Below are 22,415 nucleotides of genomic sequence, written 5' to 3' on the forward strand. Positions count from 1 at the left end.
AGGTTTTTTTCAACCCTCCTAAAAGACCAGGGAGATACACCTGACATTTATGGCGCTGTGGAGAATTCCACAAGCACAGATCCAGAATGAAAAATACTTGGGCTAGCTCAGTCGGTAAAGCATGAGGCTCTTAGAGCCGTGAGTTCAAGCCCCGCGTTGGCCAAAAGATTTCTGCTTTACCACGGGGTGGATGACTAAATTTACCCTGGTGGTCCCTTCCAACACTACTATTGTATGTTTTACTACTGTAGAAGTCACTGAAGCATCAGAAGAGACCTACAGCAGCTGGCTCAGGCCAAAGGGAGCCCATATAGTCCAGTGGACAACCAGGTACCCCAAAGGGAAGCCCAGAAGCAGGACCTGAGTTGAACCAGCAGTGGTTTCCTCACTTGCGATTCCCATAACCATCATGGTAGCCATTGATAGCATTCCCATTTTCCATGCATTTAGTCTTATCCCTCTGCAGGGGTTTCACAGACGCTCTTAGAATAGTCTGTCTTGCTGGCTGACAGATGCAGGGGGTTGCCGGTCCCTTTTGGGACAGTTTCTTGCTGACACATCTGGCCACGGCTTCTCTCTGAAACAACCTGAATTCTCAATAGCATCACTCCTAAATGCCCTCCCTAGAATTGTAGAGGGCACATGGCTCCTTGCTTGGACTGAGAAGCCAAAGGCAATGAAGTGGCTGACTAGGTGGCGAGGATTATAAATGGCAGAAGACTCAGGGTTAATGCAAGTGAAAGTAGGGGGTGGGGAGTCCGTATTAGGGCCCTCCAGGTGATGGCAGACAAAGCCTTTTCCTCTGTCAACATTGTGTCTGCCCTTTTCCCAGTGGTGAGAGGTCTGTTGCATCCCAGGAGCGTCTGCTGAGCCCTCTGTAGCCTGCTGTGACAAATTGTCAGTGCATTTTGCAGATAATTTCTGCTCCAACGGGAGGTGGATACAGCCACTGCAAAGGTTTTTAATGGAGACCTTTAAGCTTGTCAAGCCTGGGGATCGGGGGAGACTGCTTGGAGGTTGTCTCTAGATCCCTTGGCTCTTTCCTTTCCTGTCTTAGAAGAGAGCCAGGGCAACTGAGTCTCTTGATTGGAGGCAGCGGTGCACCTCTGCCTAGCCCTAGACTCTAGAGAAACCAACCATAGACCCTAATTTTTCATTTCATTTCACTTCACTTTTAAGTTGTATACTGCCTTTCTGTATTACTATATGCAAGGCGGTTTGCAGCAACAAAATATACAACAGAGAACACACACCTTATTATTATAATAATCTAATCCAGTACAAAAAGTCATAATAAAACATTCCTGTAAATGAAATGACTTATATCAAAGTAATATTCAATAATATATTATAATAAAATAGTACACAACAAAACCAACTCTCAAAATTATTAATGATTGAACACAAACTCATGCTTAACAATTACAATAATTACTAAATGATGATCGATAAAAACAAATGCATAAAATACCACAATACCTACAAATGCATAAAATACCACAATACATACAAAACCTTGTAAAATGATCAAGTTGAGAAACAAAGACATACAACCTATAAAAATTGTCCAGTGACAATTTTACCATTCTTGGTCTTGGAACATATGGGGGTTTCTCAGCTCAAAATGATTTTGGAGGAATCTAGTTTACTCCCTGGTTTTGGGAAATGAATGAGTCACAAGCAGCGAAAGTGCAACCCTGGATGTCTCAGTGGCTCTTGAGATAGTGGATTATGGGATCTTGCTGGCTCACCTTATCCTCCATCCTTTTTAAAACATTTCCACGAAGCCACCAATGGGGGAGGTTTGTTCTGAAATGGTCGCGGCTCAGCTCTGCCTCCTTGTTTTCATCAGCCACCGCCAGGGAGGCAGCAGAAACCTTGAACCAGGTTCGATTTGAATGGGGGGCGAACCAACCGGAAATTAATCCAGATGAGGTGGAGGTACTGCAGAGAGCCTTTCCTACTACTCTGGATGGAGATGTACAGCCTGTTCTGAAGGTGGCTGCCAGAGTGTTTGCAGTAGTGAGGTGTCCATAGCACACCTATTTTGCTAACAAATCACTTCTGGGCTCAATTTCAAGTGCTGATCCTAAGCCATGCAGATCCTAAGTCATCATCTCAGGTACCATCAACATGCCCTCATGAGCCTATCCAACTCCTGCTGCTCTTGGTTCTACCAGTACCAGGCAGCAGCAGATCCTTTTCCATGGTGGCCCCCTGATTGTGGCACTCACTCTCTGGGGAGATTAGCCAAGCCCCCTCCCTTCCTGTTTTCCAAGCGTGTTCTGAAAACCTTCCTGTTTTGGAAGGCTTTTTTGATAATGGATTGTGGTGTTTTTCTCAGACGCCCGTTTTCAAGCTGCTGTTGCTCTCACGGCGTTAAGAGCTCTCTTGTTTTGAAACTGTACTCGCACCGTGTCGGCTTTGTAGGAAACTGCTTTGTGCAAGCTTTTTAAAGCCTTGGAAATCTGGGCGTAAATAAATACCAGGGTTCTGCAGTTTCCTGCTCCACACAGCACTGCCTCCGCCCTGGCTGCGGAGCTGAGAGGCGAGAGCCAGCCTCCCCTCGCCCACGGCTGGCTGCCAGGCATTTGACCAGAGGTTTGGGGGCAAAGTGGAGCAGAGCTCAGGATTAGCCTGTCCTGGCCTTCCCTGCCTGGGGCTGCAGCCACAGCAGGGCTGGTGTCTCCCGAGCTATTGCCCTCCTCCTGCTTCCGCTCCCTAGAGCTGTTTCCCCTGCAGGAGCGACCACTCGTCCCTTCCCCCTTTGCAGAGTGGCGTTCCAACCCCTAGGCTTCCCTTCTGCTGGAGTGGTCATTTTCTGCTTCTGCCACCTGAGCGCCAGGGCAGAATGGGCCTTTCAGCTGCAGAGGAGGACCTATGCCACCTCTTGAATGCTGATGGAAGCAGGAAGGGCTACTAAAAGGGGAAGACTTCGACCACACCATGTCTGCCAGCGACCGGATCTGTGCTGGGCCAGCAGGCGGGGGGGGGGGGGTTGTATTACAGGCGGCCAGCTGGAAGCAGCTTTGTACATTATTTATTCAGGCTGCCTCCTCTGCCCAGCCGCCCTATTAAATTCAGAGCTTGTCACCTGCAGGAGGAAGGTTTTTCCCCTCTGTACAATTCCTTTACTACCTCCAGTTCGTCCTTTACTACCTCCAGTTCATGGCCATGTCATCTCCCAGAGGCCGTGCCTAGGCCAAACAAGCCTGTAGGAGGAACACAAGTTAAGGTGCAAGATTTTAGTTAGTGCTGCTTGACTTTTGAAAAAAGAATCAACCAAAACTCAATTAAACCTGCTAAACACAGTGTTGAAAGTTTAGATCTGAGGTATGTGCAGGAGTTTGTGACCCTGTATTAATCAGATTTTTAATGGATGTCTTAATAATGTCATTTATTACTTATTTGGAAAAAAAAATCTAAACTGTCCAGCCAAACATTGGGGGGGGGGGGGAATCGACAAAACAAGCCATGAAAACAACAGTATTCCACTGATACTCAAAGTAGACCCATTGAAATCAATGGACCTAAATTATTCACACCCATTAATTTCAGCAGGTCTATACTTACTATCACAGTATACAACCCACCATAAATCAGAATTTGATGGCAGATGAATTTTGAATACAGTGTCGGGATTGTTGGTTTCTGCTAGGGTGATGTCTGCATTATTCCCTCCTCTGCCAATGGATTAATATCATGGGTATGTTCCTATCAGCAACATCAAACAGGATGTACCAATGGCCACAGACTGGGATGGCTTTAAAAGGAGGTTTAAGAGATCCATGGAGGAGGAGCAGGGTGCCGGAGGTCTCTCAGTAGGTCTAGCTCAGCCACCCCCAAACTGGTGCCATCCAGCTGCTTTGGACTACAGTATAGCTCCCATCAGCCCCTGCCAGCACAGCCATATGACATCCTTCTGGTGGTGCAGCAGTAAAACTGCTAGCACACTTGCAGAGCTAGACAGGGTCCAATATGATGGAGGGTCAAGTGTTGAGATTCCTGCGTTGCAAGATGTTGGACTAGATGACCGTCAGGGTTCCCTTCCAACTCTACAATTCTATGGGTCTTTGTGGGGGCTGATGGGAGTCGTAGTCCAAAACAGCTGGACAGCCCCAGACTGATGACTGCGGGCTTGCTGCAAGTTTGGTCCCTTGTTGATGTTCGCCTACAGTGCCATGGGATGAGCCAGTCAAGCGAAGGTGACTGCTTGCATTTTGAGCTAAGCCTTGACCCGTTTCTTGCACTCAGGGGTCCTAAAAGTGCCTGTTGTGGGTTGCGTGCCAAATGCCAGGCTGTGCCAGGTTCACTGCGTGGTGTAGTTCATCTCAGGCTGACAAAAAACACGTTTGGAGCTGCTGTGCGTCAAAGGCAGAAGGGAATTGACCCTGAGGGATTCGTGGTGATGGGGAGGAGGGGGAATGGAAAACTGAAAATGCTTAGAGTGAGAGGTGCAAAGGAACCACCCAAAATCTGGTCCAGGTGGAAGACTGGAGCAGCTCAGCCAGGTGGGTCACACTGTGCCCTTCTGCAAGAGGTACCTGAGGTGCTGGTTTGGTGGGTTTCATTTTGCTGCTGTTTGTGCTGACAGGTTGGTGGAGAGGAGCTCTGCTCTTTCCTCAGGGAGAGAGTCATCCGGAGATGAGAACCGTGTCTCTCTCTAGTTGTTGGAAGAAGGCAGCCAAATCAGTTCCTGGAGCGTGGGTGCAGCCAGCTGTCCATGAGGCATCCTGTGGATGCCTTATGCAATCTCTTGTGGGTGTGTTTTGGGGGGCGCTGGGCTAATTCCAGAGGGAGAGAGGGGAGATCATTCCAAGGTGGCCCATCCCAAAGGCTTACTTAAGCATGCTTCGGCAGCGAAAGACGATGAGCTGCTCTGATGCATTGATTCCTGTATTTGAGTCCTGTGCTGGACTAGATCAGCCTTTGGACTAGGTTGGACTAGATCAGCTTTCTCAACCTTGGGTCCCCAGATGTTGTTGAACTACAACTCCCATCATCCCTAGCTAGCAAGGCCAGAGCTTAGGGATGATGAGAGTTGTAGTCCAACAACATCTAGGGACCCAAGGTTGAGAAACACTGTACTAGATGATCCATTGGGTTTCTCCCAACTCTACATTTCTGTGATGCTCCTCATGTCATGCTCTTTCTGTATAGTCTGAGGACAGCCCATGCAAATCATCACATGCCAGTCTTGTCCCTGGGTGGGGACTGTGTGGGCGAACTCTCCCTTTGTCTTGCTGGCTCCTGTGCTAGCATGAGTTAACCATAGAATCGTAGTGTTGGAAGGGAACATGAGGGTCATCTGGTCCAACCCCCAGGAAACCTTTGCCCAAAGCAGGGCTCAAACCAATGACTCTGAGAATAAGAGTCTTGTGCTCCACCAACTGAGCTATCTGAGATCTTCATATCCTTCCAGATTTCAGGACTGTGAGCCACTTTGGACAAACACTAGCCTCTACTTATCCTTTTGTAAGTACCTGGCACTCAAATAGGGACAAACAATATGACTCAGTTGGGTTCCTTCCTTGCTAGGGGCTTCAAGCGTGGCGTTGCCAGCCCTTACATACAGGATAAGCATTGCTGTTGTTGTGTCCCCACCTGATCCTGCCACTAACCCCAATCCACCTGCTCGCTGCCTCATGCTGCCTCCCTCATAGATAAATAACAGCATGACGGAGGCTAACAGCCCCGAATGAGACCATCAGAGGCCCTGTTGTGCTGAGGAAAACAACAGCCTTTTTGTGAGGGCTAAACACCCACCATCAGTTGGGGAGTCAGTTTGCACGGTCAGAAGCATTTCACCGGGGCCTGTGAATAATTTGTTTTCACCATCTGATTTCGCATGCAGTCATCAAACATGTGCCGTCGCCAGACTTTTAAGAGGAGCATCTGAGGCCCCTTCTTTGTGGTCTACGTTAAGAACACAAGAAGAGCTTGCTGGGCCAGGCCAATGGGGCCCATCCAGTCCAACATCCTGTTCTCACAGTGGCCAACCAGATGCAACTTCTGGGAAACCTGCAAGCAGGATTCAAGCACGAGACCACTCTCCCGCCCCGGAGTTTTCAGTGACTGGGATTTAGAAGCATTGCTGCCTCCAACTGTGGAGACAGAGTATAGTCACCATGGCTAGTATCTATAGTATTGATAGCCCTCTCCCCTACGAATTTGTCAAATCCTCCTTTAAAACCGTCCAAGTTGGTGGCCATTGCTTCCTCCCATGGGAGCGATTTCCACAGTTTTGCTACGCACTGTGAGGAAGCGCTACCAGCAGTGTTCGAAATTAGCCAGGTGCCAGGCGCATTTTTGCGACTGGTGCGAGTCCAGTTGTTGCCACATGGAGATCTCTGGGTGCCAGACTGGTGACTGGAGAAAGCAAAATGTCACTTAGAGAAGGACCTGAGATATTTCCCCTGAGTTAATTTTATTCTGGATTGCTTTATTTGACGTTTTAACGTGTCGTAAACTGCTTGGAGATTTGTTCTTTAAAATATAAATTGGTATAGAAATGAAATGAATGAATGAATACAGTGCTGCCTCTGGTTGCGAATGGGAGGCCCGTTCGCAACATGAAAAGAACGCAACCCACAGTGGCGCGTCTGCGCATGCACGGGTTGCAATTCACCACTTCTGTGCATGATGTCATTTTGCACTTCTGTGCATGCGCGAGTGGCGAAACCCGGAAGTAACCCTTTCCGGTACTTTCGGGTCACCGCGGGACATAACCTGAAGGAACGTAACATGAAGTGGATGTAACATGAGGTATGACTGTAACAGTAAAAATAAGAATAAATCCCATGGGGGGGGATGGTTCCTAGACATTCTATTGTAGCAGCCGCAGCCTAAGTTTAAGGTGTCATTTGGCAATCACATTATATACCTGAGTTTCTAACGCTGACTACCAGTGAGAGCTGTTAGATAAGTGAGTACCTATTCATGTGTTACAGTTGTGTTTGTGTAGCGCATGGCCATGTGGGCAGTGGTGGAGGGCCAGCCTTCAGCCCCACCTCTGAGGTAATCTTCTTGCAATTCTTCTAGACTTTCACTCCTCAGGTAGTTGGAACCCTGCCTTGTTACTCATGTAACTTGCGATAACCAGGTTGGAGCATGCCAAAGTCCAGATGAGGGCAATGCCAAAACATCATAAAATAGTGTTCCCCACGACTCTCCCTCAGGCTGGATGATAAAAACTATGAAGGGAGCTGGGGGTGGGGAAGACCAGGTCTATGTCAGATAAGTGTTTAAGATGGCTGAACTAACAGGTTTTTTCTTCTGTCTCTGCTCCCATTCCCTTTGGTTTTCTTGTTTTTAATAAATAGCCTGATGGAGAATTCTGAGGAATTTGAAAGCTGGCACACTGACCCATTTGAAAACATTTCTAGACTGCTTACTATTTAAAGCCCTCTAAGCGGTATGAAAAAAAATATGACATGTAAACAATAGAACGGTGTAATAAAAACAGTAAAGTAAAATCCAGTAAAGTAGTATTATAAAAAACAACAACACAAGGGTTTTGTTATGGCAGGGCCCGGTCTCGGGGGTCAGGGAAAGCTTGGGCGAATAGATACTGCTTTTGTGAGACTGGTGGGTGATGCTACATGTCTGGTGTTGTTGAGATGACAGTAGTAGGGACTTTGGGGGGAAGTGATGGTGTGGTGTTAGAATTTGTGACCTTTCATAAAGTGAAGTGAAGCCTAAACTGCCCCTTTGCTTTTCAGGAAAGCTGCTTTTAATAAGCTCAGACAAATGCTATGTAGGGTCCTACGGTGCAGAATTGTTGAAGATGGAGTTAAGGAAAAGTGCAGCTGCAAACCATTTCAGTGAGAAAGAAAAATGGTGGCAGTAGGGGCAACAGCAAAAGGTCAGAATTGAGATCTTTAGAGCAGCAAAAAGTCCTTTGCAAGACTATTCAAAGCAACCGGAAGGCCCGTGGTGAGCCCCCCTGCTCAGGAAGGAGGAGGAAATGTTAATGGATGAACAAGCAGAGGGGAGCTGAGTACAGTCTTCCTCCAGTAAGTTGCCCAACCGGTTTAGGGCCAGAATTGCTATTCTAGACTGATAATGAGTCTGTCAGGCAACGCCTTTGAATGAACACTGGTCTTCAGGGCTAGGTGAACGGCATCCTATGGTATTAAAGAAACTGCTGGTGTACTCTTGAGGATCTCTGGGTCCTTTCTGAAAAGCATGGACTGAAGACCAGCAAGTGTTGTCTTCAGAAAGGATGAGCTGAGAAACTGGTCAATCTGACTTCAATAATGGAGGGAGGGGGAGGCAGAACAGCTTATAAAGGTGTCCTCTTGATTAGCAATACAGAGATTAGGGAGAGATAAATGTGTCAGACTAATAATCTCTTTCTCTCACAAACTTTTCTTTTAAAAGAAATCAATTTACAGTGGTACCTCAGGTTAAGTACTTAATTCGTTCCGGAGGTCCGTACTTAACCTGAAATTGTTCTTAACCTGAAGGACCACTTTAGCTAATGGGGCCTCCTGCTGCTGCCGCGCCGCCGGAGCACAATTTCTGTTCTCATCCTGAAGCAAAGTACTTAACCTGAGGTAATATTTCTGGGTTAGCAGAGTCTGTAACCTGAAGCGTATGTAACCTGAAGTGTATGTAACCTGAGATACCACTGTACTAGTTTAGTGGATTGTGGGAATGTTGTGAATATAAGTTATCTTGACTTCAGCCAAGAATTTGACAAAGTCTACCATGATATCTTGGTTAGCAAATTGGCCAAATGATACTAGATTGCCAAGTGGATTTGCAGCTGGATGCAGGGGTGGTGTGTTCTGTTTTGTCGCTTGAGGTGAAACAGGATGTGCCTCTTTGTCTTGCAGTTCCCACCACCACCACCTACCTTCCTGGTCCTGCCGCTGCCCTGCGCCCTGCTGCATCCGCTGGTGGTGGAGAAGCACCACCGCCATCAGCACCAATTTTGAAAAGATTACACTGATTTGGGGTGAGATCTCTCCCCAAACGGATGCAACCTTGCCCAGTATTGGCACTGATGGTGGCAGTGCTTCTCCACCGTTGGTGGAGGAAGTGGAGAACCCATGGGTGTGTTGCATGGGGGGCTTCTTCCACCTGAAGCAGCAGCCTCATTCTGTCTAATGGCTGGGCTGGCTCTGGATGGATGGGAAATAGTCCTCTGGGAGTGCTCATTAGTGGTTCCTCACCCAACCAGAGGGAGGTTAGGATGGTTGGGTGGGGACAGGTGCTGGGCTCTGTCTTGAGTCAGGAACTGCTTGTTCACTTCCAATGGGGACACTTGGTTAGCTACTGTGAGAACAGGATACTGAGCTGGACAGAACCCCCATAACAGACCCTCCTTATGTTCAGTACTCCATCATTGTGTTAGATGAATGGGTAGAGGGAATCTTTATGGGATTTGTGTGACCCAAAACTGAGAGGGGTAACTAACCTCTAAGAAGATGGGAACACAATGCAAACCGACCTTGTTGGAATGGAAAAGCTGGGCTGAAACCAACAAAACACATCAACAGAGATAAATGCAAACTTCTGCTCTGAGGTGGGGGGCTCAGATCTGCACAAGGATGGGGGATGCCTGGCTTGAGAATCTTGGGATTGCTGTCAGTCACAAGTTGTGTATGAGCTGGCAGTGTGATGCCACTGCAAAAAAAAACAGAGGCTAATGAGGTTTTAGGTAAAGGTAAAGGGACCCCTGACTGTTAGGTCCAGTCGCTCATCTCACTTTATTGGCCGAGGGAGCCAGTGTACAGCTTCCAGGTCATGTGGCCAGCATGACTAAGCCGCTTCTGGCAAACCAGAGCAGTGCATGGAAACACTGTTTACCTTCCCGCCAGAGTGGTACCTATTTATCTACTTGCATTTTGACATGCTTTCGAACTGCTAGGTTGGCAGGAGCAGGGACCGAGCAACGGGAGCTCACCCCGTCACAGGGATTCGAACCGCCGACCTTCTGATCAGCAAGCCCTAGGCTCCGTGGTTTAGACAGTGCTGTTTTAGGCTTCATTAAAAGACCACATTTCCATGTCAGAGGAAGTAATAGTTGCGTTTCAGTTTGTGCAAATTAAAATGTAATGCCCCAATCTAGCCTCTGCAGATGCACCCACAGCTGGATGGGGGGTGGGGGCCTTAATGGGGCTGCTTCTCTCTCATTCCCAACTGGCCTTGGGCCAGGATATCTGAAGGGCCACCTCCTCTTGCATTCCATTTATTCATCTTCTCCTTCCTTCAAAGTGATTACATCTATCTCATCAGCCGGAAGAGGGTAAGAGGCTGTTCCAGAACACTTAAGCAGAGGGAAGAGCCTTGTTCTGGCTGAAGCAAGGGAATTTCCCTTTTGTAGGTGCTGAGGCCCGAAAGCCGTCCTAGGACTTGGTGCTGTGAAGCTGCTGCTTTCCAGCATGGCATGGAGGGAGATGGAGGTGTCTCAGTCCAGAGACAGTCCCATTGAGGGAGAAGCACACAGACACGTGTCCTCGGTAGCATAGGCTGAGCAACTGCTTGAAACGTCACTTAGTTCCATTGAAATGAATGGGAGCTGCATTAGGACACTTTGCAATGGGGCAGGAGAGTTTTTCAGTGTGACCAGCAGTGCAGTTCGGATATCCTGTCTCAGGCACCACATACAGTTGCAATCGGAATTATTCAACCCCCATTGCAAAACAGGTTTATTATCCAAACTTTCAGTCTTTCAGCTGTTTGCAACGAGCAAATTACACAAAAGCAATGGAAATAGCTCCACACAACAGATACTTCAAGCAAGTTTCCCCAAATTCAGCTGAAAATGCAACTCAGTGAGACTGGAGAAGCCAGTATAAGTTGCTTTTTCAGCTGAATTTCACCTGATTTGCAATGGGGGTTGAATAATTTCGATTGAAGCTGTAGCATGGAACTGACACATACCATATTGCTGCTAGCATAAATACAAAATATGGATTAATATATTGGACTATATAGAGATGGCAAAATTAACGGCAAAAATAAGAGACCAAAAGGACGAAATTGTTTGTGGAAGTGTTAAGATTCCTTTCGGATTATGTGAGAAAATATTACAATCAAATGAAATCACAGGCAGGTCTGGAAATATAGGCAAAGGAATGAGAAGGATAAAGGAATGTAATGTGACATATAAGTTGAAGTATTATTTTTAAGGTAGTAGATAAAAGGATTTGAACAGAAACATCATGGAAGTAAGGAAGGGAACTTGGGAAGTCAAAAGGCTAAGGGAATATTGCATGGAAACTGAACTGAATTTGTTAAATTGTATGCATATCAATAAGAATTTATGACAAAAAGTAGTTAATCGGCAGGATCCCATCAGCCTACTTTCAGAAGGGCAGAAGGTGGAGGGGGAAGAGCTACTTGGGAGTTTTCCTCTCCCCTCCTCGCAGTTAGAATTCTCACTCAGCAAAATCTCTCCCTAGAGCCAGGATCATACACCCAACGCAGAAGGGGGAATGTGTTTGCTTCAGTGACTTGGTGACAAATCCTTTGAAGAAACATAATTCCTTTATCGGAAACCTTCCCATTACGGAATTGATTTGCAAATCCACTCCTTGGGATGAGGAAGCAGGGGGGAGGTGGACCCAATAAACCCAGCCAGTGGCTGGTCCCCAACCTCCTCCTCAGAGCAGATGATCCAAGGTCAGAACTCACACTCCTATGTGCAAACGCCAAGGTTTAACAGGAACAAAAAGATTAAACTTGGGAGGCCTTAAGGCTCAGCCAAACTGCAGTTCCTTACAACCTTGAGAGCCAATTCCCATACCACAATGTGACTTATCTTGCAGCCCTCCTCCCTACAGATGCAGAGAGAAGGAGAGAGATGCCCCACTCAGAGCAATGATGCACTGTTGTCTCCTGTAACCATGACCAGGAACTCCAGAATTCCAGCCTCAAGGCTGATTCACATAGTTGCGTTGGTTGTTTATTTCCTCTCGCAAGAACTGTTGTCTTTGACAGCCAGCCGTGGTTGGAATAACTTCAGCAAACATGTCTTTTGTGAGGGTCTGCATTTGGCTAAGCTCCAGGCACGAAAGAGGCCCCAAGAAAAAAAACCGAGAAGGGCATAGGATCTTGGGCGCTTCTCATTCTCCTAACATGTTATTTTTTAAAGGTACCATTTGCTGCTTTTTGTCTTGGGGGGGGGGGAGGAACATGCAAATTTTGTATTTTCTGATTGAGCACTGCATATGAACATAATGAGAGCCTACTGGAGCAGGGCAATGGGCCTTCTAGTCCAGTATCCTGTTCTCACAGCGGCCAACTACCTGTGGGGAAAACCTGCAAGCAGGATTCAAGCAGAAGAGCACTTCCCTTCAGTTTCTAGCAAGATGTTCACAGACACACAGCCTCCAACCATGGAGGTACAGCATAGCCATTGTGGCTAGTAAGCCACTGATAGCCTAATTCTCCCCCATGAATTTGTCTAACCCTCTTTTAAAGCCCTCCAAATTGGTGGCCATCACTGCCTTTTATGGGAGCGAGTGCCATAGTCTAACTATGTGCCGTGTGGGGAAGTCCATTCTTTTATCCGTCCTGAATCTTCCAGCATTCGTGTAGAGCTTTAGATCAGTTGGTAGAGCATGAGATTCTAAATCTCAGGGTTGTGGGATTGAACCCTGTGGGGTTGGGCAAAAAGATTCCTGCATTGTAGGGAATAGGACGAGATGGCTCTCGTCCCTTCCAACTTGATAATTCTATGAGTTCTAGTGTTATGAAAGAGGGAGAACAACATTTCTCTGTCTGCTTTCTCCATGACATGCATCATTTTATAAACTTCTCCCATGTCACCTCTTCCTCACCTCATCTCCAAACTAAGAAGTCCCAAACTCTGTGACTCTTCCTCATAAGGGAGTTGCTCCATCTCAATATGAAGAACAGAGGATCTGACGAACGGATTATTAAAAACGCGCGAGGCAAATGGTGGAAGTCTTTTTTTAAAAAAAACAACAACACTTTATTTAAGGTAGATAAGGACAAGATGAAATTATACAATTGAATATAAATATAGATGGGAAACGGCTATGTATAGTGAATACTTATCTACTTTTAAAAATTTCCACCTATGATCTTTTTCTTTTACTTCTATATTTTTTCTTTGTTCTTTTTTTCTTTTTTCTGATATCTTTCATTTCACTCCTTTATTGTGAACAGCATTTTATAGAGGTATAAATAACTGTAAATATGAAAAGAGACAAAGTATTCTCTATTTTTTTTCCTTTGGTTATATGTATTTTCTTTTTCTTTTGTATTTTCTTTTGTTGTAAATATGTATGCTTTCTAATTTGTACTTAATAAAAATAAAAAATTAATTAAAAAGGGAGTTGCTCCATCCCTTTGATCATTTGAATTCCCTTTTTCCAAATTGTAAATTCTTTTGTAATGCAGCGTACATAAAATGGCAATACCTTTATGAGAGGGAGCAAGAGAACCAACTGAGGCTTTCTCCTCCTTCTCTGCTAGACCTCTGTCTGGCACCATTAACTGCATCTCCTTCCATCTGGCTTCTGCCTCTTAGCTGTTTTCAGTGGTGGCCAGTGTCCCAGGTCTAATGGCCATATCTCCTCATGACATGCTGTAAGAAAACTTCAGGTGTGTTCACATCTGAAGGCAGCACCAGCAATGGGTGGCACATGAAATGGTTTGGGGCTGGCAGGTTAGGAGGTGAGCTGCCAGCCTCCCAGGTTGTCTTCTCTGTTGTCCATCTGCACAGAAGGCAAAAAAGGGGCATTTCCACAGAGCCTCTGTCCTTTCTGGATGTTTGGAAAGGACCAAAGGGTCACCCACACCCAGGCAGCACCATGAGAGATACAGGCATTCTATTCCGGTGGGCTACTTTGGACTAGACCAAAGTCCCACAAGTATCTTCCCAGGGTCTTGGGCAGAAACCTTATCTCTTCCCTACTCCACAGCTCTGCATAGTTCATTATCTCTTGTCTTCTGAGTCAGGGATCCTCTGAAATAAAGCTGCAGTCCCAGACAAACGGACGCTTGCTGGAAAGATTGTGATAATTTTCTGAACGCACTTCGGTGCTAGTTAGGGAGGACCCAGGATAGTCTTGCAGCAGACATGACTGCAGGAAAATCAGGAACCTGGGACATTGCAGCCTGAGTGCAAAGTAGCTTTGAAGGACGAGGCTGCTTCTACACTGGCCATACTTCCGTTCTCTCATTTTTCCAGGGCATCTGCACTACACTGAGCAAAATATTCCTTTCCTGTTTTCCTTCTGCAGCTTCATTCCACCTTTATGATGTGCTTATTTAGGCAGCTTATGTGGCAAGTAACTAGTACGCCGAATGAATGACACTACTCATAATAACTGTTTGCTTTTCTTCGCAGACTTGTCTTTTAGCGGGATGCCGCCCGGCTACGCCTATGACGTGGACAGGGCCGAAGAGCAGCGTCGTCACCATGACATGATGCCCTACATCGACGACTCGCCCTCCTCCTCTCCCCATCTCAGCTCCAAGAGCCGAGGCAGCCGTGACACCATTTCCTCGGGGTCTCTGGAATCCACAAAATCAGTAAGCGTCCTTTTGACTCTTGGAGCGGACTGTAGGAGCAAACCCATTCAGGTTCTCTCATTTGCCCAATTTATGTACTAGTGGTTTTTCTCCCCTATTTCGTACAAACTATTGTTTTGTCAGTTGGAAGTGTGTGTCTGCACACCACCTGGCCAAAGTAAAGGTAAAGGGACCCCTGACCATTAGGTCCAGTCGTGGCCGACTCTAGGGTTGCGGTGCTCATCTCGCTTTATTGGCCGAGGGAGCCGGCGTACAGCTTCCGGGTCATGTGGCCAGCATGACTAAGCCGTTTCTGGCGAACCAGAGCAGGGCACGGAAACGCCGTTTACCTTCCCGCCGGAGCGGTACCTATTTGTCTACTTGAACTGGTGTGCTTTCGAACTGCTAGGTTGGCAGGAGCTGGGACCAAACAACAGGAGCTCACCCCGTCACGGGGTTTCGAACCGCCGACCTTCAGATCGGCAAGTCCTAGGCTCTGTTGTTTAAGTCCTAGGCTCTGTGGTTTACTGGACCCCAACTTCAGTTGCCCTCTCTGGCCAATGAGAGATCTCCGCAGACGTTGTGTTCAGGTTCATTGTCATAGAGATAAGGAAGGGATTGTGGCTTGCTTACATTCCCAAATGAAAGCTGCAGTTGTCAGGAAGGGTGAGTCCTTCGCCGCACCGATTTGCCACGTGTGGACTATCACATCCAGGCAGGTCTGGCTGCCCTCTTTCTTCCTGCCCCCTGTGATCTGACCCGTGATGCTCAGCTCTTGGCCTCTTCTGGGTCAGCCTGCAAGTCTACATGTACATGCTCTGACCTCCCCAGAAGCCAACTCTGCCCTTTGCCTGCCAAGCTGCCAGTTAAGATCATCTTTCCAGTGGAGGGGTTAAACTAAGCTGAAATTAACTCCTTGGTAGTTCAGGGATCCTGCTGTGTGTACATCAATCGTCAGTACATGAATCATCCAGTATGACAGAAGCTTTCTCATTTTATATATAACGGGTGGTGAACCTGGGCTGTGCAGGCATTGCTGGACTACAACTCCCAGCAGCCTCAGCCAGCCTGGCCAGTGATCAGGGCCAGATCTGAAGGGCCACAGGATCACCATTCCTAATGTATAAAATAACACTGTTGTCCCTGGGGTGTGCACTGCCTTGCCTTCCCTTTCAAGAGTTTGCACTCTAAATACTGTATTTTTCGCTCTATAAGACGCACCAGACCACAAGTTTTTGGAGGAGGAAAACAAGAAAAACATATTCTGAATCTCAGAAGCCAGAACAGCAAGAGGGATCGCTGCGCAGTGAAAGCAGCAATCCCTCTTGCTGTTCTGGCTTCTGGGATAGCTGCGCAGCCTGCATTCGCTCCATAAAACGGGCACGTAGTTCCCTTTACTTTTTAGGAGGGAAAAAGTGAGTCTTATAGAGCAAAAAATACGGTAAATAAAGGGTTTGTATTCGCCATAAGATTGTGGGGAAGGAGCAAGGCAATACTGTACAAGGACGTGAACAGTCTCCCCCCCCCCCGCTTTTTCCCCACTGCAGAGAGCTTTTGGCATCTTTTGCGCGTGCTTTTAATTCCCAGAACCACCCGCTGTCACTCATCTTTTTTGTGGTTCCTTTTACGATTCCTCAGCCGTAGCAGCTGGAGCAAGAAGCAAGGCCTTTTAATTTCCCCAGAGTCTGCTTCCGCAGGAGGGGGCGAGGGGAGAATGCAGCGTGCCTGGTTGTTAGCATCAATGTCTGTTTTCCCCAGCCTGGTGCCCTCCAGATATTTTGGGCTAGCACCAGCATCCACTGGGCCTTGCTGGCTAGGGCTGAGGGGAGATGTAGCCCAAAGTGTTTGGAGGGCATCGGCTTAGGGAAGGCTGCTCTAAAGTCACATGCCTCTGCACTGAGGCAGTGGTTGTAGCTTCTGATTGTGCCACCGGGGCTGATTTCTAGAATCAAAGTTGTGCCGGGAGCTGGCCCTTCACTCTGGCCAGCGGCTGTGTGAGAAACTCTTTGCTCTTCTGTGGTGGGGGCGGCTGAGGAGCTTTTACGAGCAGCTCTGACAGAATATCCTGGCTGGTAGACATCAGAAAGGTGGCCTTGCCTAGTTAGCAGCTGGTTGGTACATCCCATCTGGGGTGGGATCAAAGGGTGGCCAAACTGGTTTGAGAAATACTTTCTCTTCTGGCCTTGGGCAGTTTGGCATTGAGGAGCAGAGAGTGCCTGTGGCACTTCCCCAAAAAGCTTTAACTCTTTGCTGATAGGGGAGGGAAATACGGCATCCGTCTGGTGATGTTGTTTTGACCCCACCTTGTTTCTTTTAAGAAGTCTTTTCTCTGAAGTGTGACCCAGTCAATTTATGATATGATAACTGCAAAGCTGTAGGAATTGCAGTTTTTGTTTTTTGTGGGGGTTTTTCAGTCTGTCTTTGTAGTTTTATCATTTTTTTACTCTCATTGTAGCTCCTGGCTAGAAAGTAGTGTATAAATTTGCGTAATTATGTATCATCATCACCATCATCATCAATGGAGGCACTTGTGGCCCAGCCTGGCTACTCCTCAGGAATCCCAGTTTATTAAGAAAAGCTCAATTGATCTATGATATTTCATTCAAAATGCTCAAGGCAGCGTAAAGTACCATAGGGCAGGAGTGGTCAACATGGTGCCCTCCAGATCATAGAATTACAGAGTTGGAAGGGACCCTGAGGATCAATTAACCCCCTGCAATTCAGGAAAATGCAGCCATCCCATATGGGGATCAAGCTTGCAACCTTGACATTATCAGCACCATGCTCTAACCAATGATCTGTCTAGGCATTTGATGTTATTGAACTCATAGGACTGTTGGCCAACCGGACCACTGGGGCTGATATTGGGAGTCCAATATCTGGAGGACACCACCACCATGATGCTGGCTATCCGTACCATGACAATAAATATACAAGTAATGGCAAGGCAGCTATGAAAGCAGAGTCTTTTGTGCCCTCTGGGACAGCTCTCTGGCCTGGTCTATGCCTGCCTATGGTGAAACACCCCCCCCCCCCCGGATTGTTCTGCAGCCTCTCTGATTCAGTGGGATTGGCTGGTCCCTTGGAGTCAGCTGTTGCTTGGGAATGGGGGTGCTGCTGCCATGCCTCTTCCCTTGCAAGCAGTCCTCCCAGTAATCGCCAGAAGGAAAGGGAAATAATTTTTTTGGGGGGTGGGCAATGGGTAGGCTGGGATTGTGGTCCACGGCAAGCCTCCAGAGCCAGCTCTGGCTACATCTCCTCCTTCCAGCTCCTTTCTGCTCCAGATCAGGGTCTTGGCTCTTGTGGTGCATGGCCTGGGAGGGGGCAGGGAGTGCCCAGCCAGTGCTTCGTCAAGCAATGCCCAAGGTCCTTGGCGTTGTCCTTGGCATCCCCCACCTTGCCTTTTGCTTGACTCCCAAGATCACCTGCTTGAGGCTGGTGTTGGCTTTCCCCCTCGCTCTCCCTCTCCTCCTCCTCTTCCTCCTGCTTGTTCTCTGCTGTTTTAATGGCTTTGCCTGAATGTACAAGCCCTTCCTGAGCAGAGGTTGGCATGAACACCATTGGGTGGTTATAAATAAATGTTGGCTTCTCTCCCTGCTCCTCCACCTCTCTCCACACGAAGCACAGCCGGCTGGTTCTGCAGAAAACATTCCCTGTTCAGCACCACTCAAGCAGTGAAACCTTCTCCAGCAGCTTATTAAACAGAAGCCCCGGAAGATAATGTACGTTATAAGGATCCTAATTAATATCTCTCTGTCTCTCTCCGCTCTTCATCCCCCGTTGGACTCTCTTGTCTCCCCCACCCCCTCTTCCTTCTTTTACTGGAAGTCTCTGCTCTGAAAATGTTCATTGTGCTGCTTCCCACAAAGTCATGGGAAGATACTTGTTCTTTACAGCTCCCTCTTTAACACACCCACTGGAAAACAACATTTCCCTTGCTGGAGGCAGGTGCCAGTGGGGCCCGCTGTGCAGCATTGCTCATTCATTGTGTTTCCAGACCTTAATTCCTTACTCTCGCATTGTTATTAATTGAAGCGAAACAGGGGAAGGGCCTCAAGCCATTTCAAAACAGGTTCCAGGATGGAGCTGACCCTCTCTGATCTTTGCGTTTCACGGAATCCACAGCCTGCCGCAACTGAATACACTCTGCAGCAGCATCCTGGTTCCTTCCCTGTGGCAGAGTGGGGCAGGAACTGGGGGGGGGGGGAGCACAACGCCTGGACTTTCCAGATCAGGAGCAATTACATCACCTTCTGGGTAACTGATAGATCCTCCTTGTTCTTTCAAAGTGAAGGAAGTGATGATGAGACTTTCAGAGAATGAGGACAGTAATCAGCTAGATAGAGGCTAGATGTTTCCCTCCCTTGTGTCATCAGCCTAAATGATAACAGTTGTGGTGCTCATTTACGGCTTGCAGGCTTCCTGCAGGTATAAAGCTGGCCACTGTGAGAACAAGGATGTTGGACTAGATGAGCCATTGGCCTGATCTACCAGGCTTGTCTTACGTTCTAGTTCCTTGCATTTTTAGAAGCCGCATTTCAACTGGCTGAAGAACACTTGTTAAAATCTCTGTGTTTTGCCAGCTGAACCTAGAGTGCAGGGGAGGCCAACAAACTATGCAGAGGACTGTAGTCATGGCTGATGCATAGCTAGGCCTCCCCAGTCAAATTCCAGCTTGTTAACTATAATCACCACACTTTGCCAGTTCATTCATCAATGACTTTCAGTTGATCCCGTTAAACTCTTGCATGCATGCATCTATTACTCTATGAATCTTCTTTCTGGGTGCTTGGGAGGGGAATGTCACAAGGGGCTCCTGCACTTGAAACTTCACTACAACACTGCTGGCTTCCTTGCAAAAGTACCGTATTTTTCGCTCTATAAGACACACCTAGTTTTTGGAGGAGGAAAACAAGAAAAAAAATATTCTGAATCTCAGAAGCCAGAACAGCAAGCGGGATCGCTGTGCAGTGAAAGCAGCAATTCCTCTTGCTGTTCTGGCTTCTGGGATAGCTGTGCAGCCTGCATTCGCTCCATAAGATGCACACACATTTCCCCTTTTTAGGAGGGAAAAAGTGAGTCTTATAGAGCAAAAAATACGGTATTTTGGTAGACAAGCAGAAAAATTTGGGCCACCAGAATTTACAAACCCTTGACACCCAGGCTTCTTTAACCACCCAGATGATTTACAAATTTAATAACTTTGTCGGAGGAACAGCTCCCACCTATTTCTAAAATGTCTTCCCTGCTCTGTTTCCAACCACAGTTCAAAGTGTGAGACGTTTACCATGAGAACCCCAGTCGGTCAAGATGGGAGATGCAGTTCAGCTAGCATTTTTAAAACTGCTGTCTTGCTTTGTAATTTGTTGTTATTAGCTTGTGAGATCTGTTGTTTAGACAGCCCTGATATTTATGCTGAAGGGGCAGCACAGCATTTTTTTGGAAGTGAAAAATAAGCAAGCACACTGGCTTGAAGTTTTAGGCTGGACGACTCCTGCCTCTGCTAAGGAGTGTGTCTGCAGGGATTGGTACGAAGGGGCTCACCATGGAGATTAGTAATCATAAGAGGGAAGGTGGGGGCAAAGGTAAGAGCAGCGAGAAAAGGGGTGGAGCTGCACAAAAGAGAGCATGTGAGCAACTGGCGACCACTGCAGTGCCAGTTCAGCAGCTTCCGTAAAACTGCTGATAGATTTGCATCTGTGACTTCACTCCAAGCACGTGAAAGAACCGAGCAGCTTCCTGTAATGTGTGGACTGCGCTGTTGATGTTGAGCTGATGACCACCTTTGTGCAAAACTGAGAACAAATTGCTCCTTGAACCCCGAGGGTTGAGTGTGCTGGTACAAAGAGCATCCAGGCCTCCGAGATGTTTGGGGCCTGCTTTAGAGATCCTAGGATGTGCCTGTCAGCTGGAGGACTTGAGTGCTCTTTGCACAGCAGCAGTGCCCAGTGGGGATATGGTGCTGTTCCTTGCAAATGGGCAACACGCACCAAAGAGCTGTAGAATGGCTAAGCTGCTAGCGAATAAACATTTTACGCTGCTGGTTTGTATCTCATACTTCTTCTCCATTCCCACCCCCAATTTCTGTTTTTTTCACAACATCTGAGTGATGGCGGGTCTGTCTGTCTCAGAACTGTACTCCAGGTATGCAGCACTGGAGTCTGCTAACTCAAAATCAAGGTGTGAATGCCTGCTTCCTTTCACCACCTTCACACTTTATGTATCTCCTGTTTTGGGGTGTGCTTGGTGCTCCCTGCCTAGCAAACTGACCTTTTTTTGCCTGCGTGCCACCGATTTAGTGCAGGCAAGTTCCCCCGCAGCACCCCTGTCAGAATGAGATTTATGAGTCTTTGAGGCATCACAGCTAGGGTTGGGTGGATCTGCTTATTTTCATTCCGAGTTAACTTCGCAGAGGCTCATTCGTAAGTCCCTGCTATTTTCTGCATTTAAAAGGAAGTGTGTAGCTAAATGCATATTTTGTCACAATGCATTTCACCTCGGTGCATGCATTTCTAAACACTGCGTGCGTTTTAATATGTCATTTGAACCGGGAAATGTGAAATGCAAAGGGATAAGGACGTGTTCTGGTATGCGCCTTGGTATTGGAGGTGGGAATTGAGTCATTTCACTTAAAATGCAGACTTAACAAAAATTCTCCCTTAATCCCCAATTCCACATCCAGCTTAGAGAGCTGCCTTCTGCACTACCTTACCATTGTTTTTCTTGCGTCTTTCCTTCTCTAGAGTGAGCCAGACTTGGAGAAGGGCTTGGAGATGAGGAAATGGGTCCTGTCTGGAATCCTGGCTAGTGAGGAAACCTACTTAGGCCACCTTGAAGCTCTGTTGCTGGTAAGAACACCCAGGAACATGTGGACGGGGAGGCGTGGGTTTTATTTCCAGAACTGGCTGAAGACACTGTGAACTTGTGGTGGAATAGCCAAAAGGGATTTCCCTTGTCCTAACTGACTGGGAAGCTCTCCAGTTCAGCCCCCCCTTCATTAAAAGTAATGGGAGCTGTGCAAGAGCATTGTTAGGCTTTTGTAAACTGTTCCTATTCATTTCAATGGGACTTCAGCAGGAGAATTCCCCAGTAGACTGTGCTTGGTGGTTGTGATCAGAGGGTTCCTGAAGTGGCCACCGTGTCTTACGCTTCATGGGAGAATGGAATAGGTAAAGGTAAAGGGACCCCTGACCATTAGGTCCAGTCGTGACCGACTCTGGGGTTGCGGCGGTCATCTCGCTTTATTGGCCTAGGGAGCCGGCATACAGCTTCCGGGTCCTGTGGCCAGCATGACTAAGCCACTTCTGGCAAACCAGAGCAGCGCATGGAAATGCTGTTTACCTTCCCGCTGGAGCGGTACCTATTTATCTACTTGCACTGGTGGGCTTTCGAATCGCTAGGTTGGCAGGAGAACAGAATAGGATTGGACTTTTTCACAAAGATCTGGAACAGCCTTCCTCAACCTGAAGATGCTTTGGATTTTAACACCCCTCATTTCCAACCAGCATGGCTGTATTGTAGTCCAAAATATTTGGAGGAGATCAGGTTGAGCAAGGCTGATTTGGAGCATGTCCAAATGGGGACGTTCCAGCACAATCAGACAGGAAGCCCAGCCATTCCGGCTGGTGGATGCCTTTGTTTTTTCACCTGCATGAAGGGTGGTCTCTGTTTTCCAGCCCATGAAGCCTCTGAAAGCTGCTGCCACCACCTCACAGCCTGTGCTGACCAGTCAGCAGATCGAAACCATCTTCTTCAAAGTGCCTGAGCTCTACGAGATCCACAAGGACTTCTATGACGGGCTCTTCCCACGGGTGCAGCAGTGGAGCCACCAACAGAGGGTGGGGGACCTCTTCCAGAAGCTGGTGAGCCAAAGCTTCTCTCATAGCTGCTTTGCTGATGCTCTCGGGACCTGTGGAGCC

The 22,415-nt window shown here is 47.5% G+C and overlaps 1 protein-coding gene across 1 annotated transcript in view; it reads left to right on the plus strand.

Moving 5' to 3' along the window:
* BCR (BCR activator of RhoGEF and GTPase) overlaps positions 1–22,415 on the plus strand; it is a 97,196-nt gene that overhangs the window by 23,673 nt on the left and 51,108 nt on the right. Inside the window, exons 2-4 of the mRNA XM_083716888.1 lie at positions 14,333–14,517; positions 21,240–21,344; positions 22,173–22,358. Coding sequence (XP_083573014.1) covers positions 14,333–14,517; positions 21,240–21,344; positions 22,173–22,358 — 476 coding nt within the window. The remainder of the gene's footprint in view (positions 1–14,332; positions 14,518–21,239; positions 21,345–22,172; positions 22,359–22,415) is intronic.

This window comes from Podarcis gaigeae, assembly GCF_964106915.1.
Source record: "Podarcis gaigeae genome assembly, chromosome: 16".
Taxonomy (NCBI): Eukaryota; Metazoa; Chordata; class Lepidosauria; order Squamata; family Lacertidae; genus Podarcis; species Podarcis gaigeae.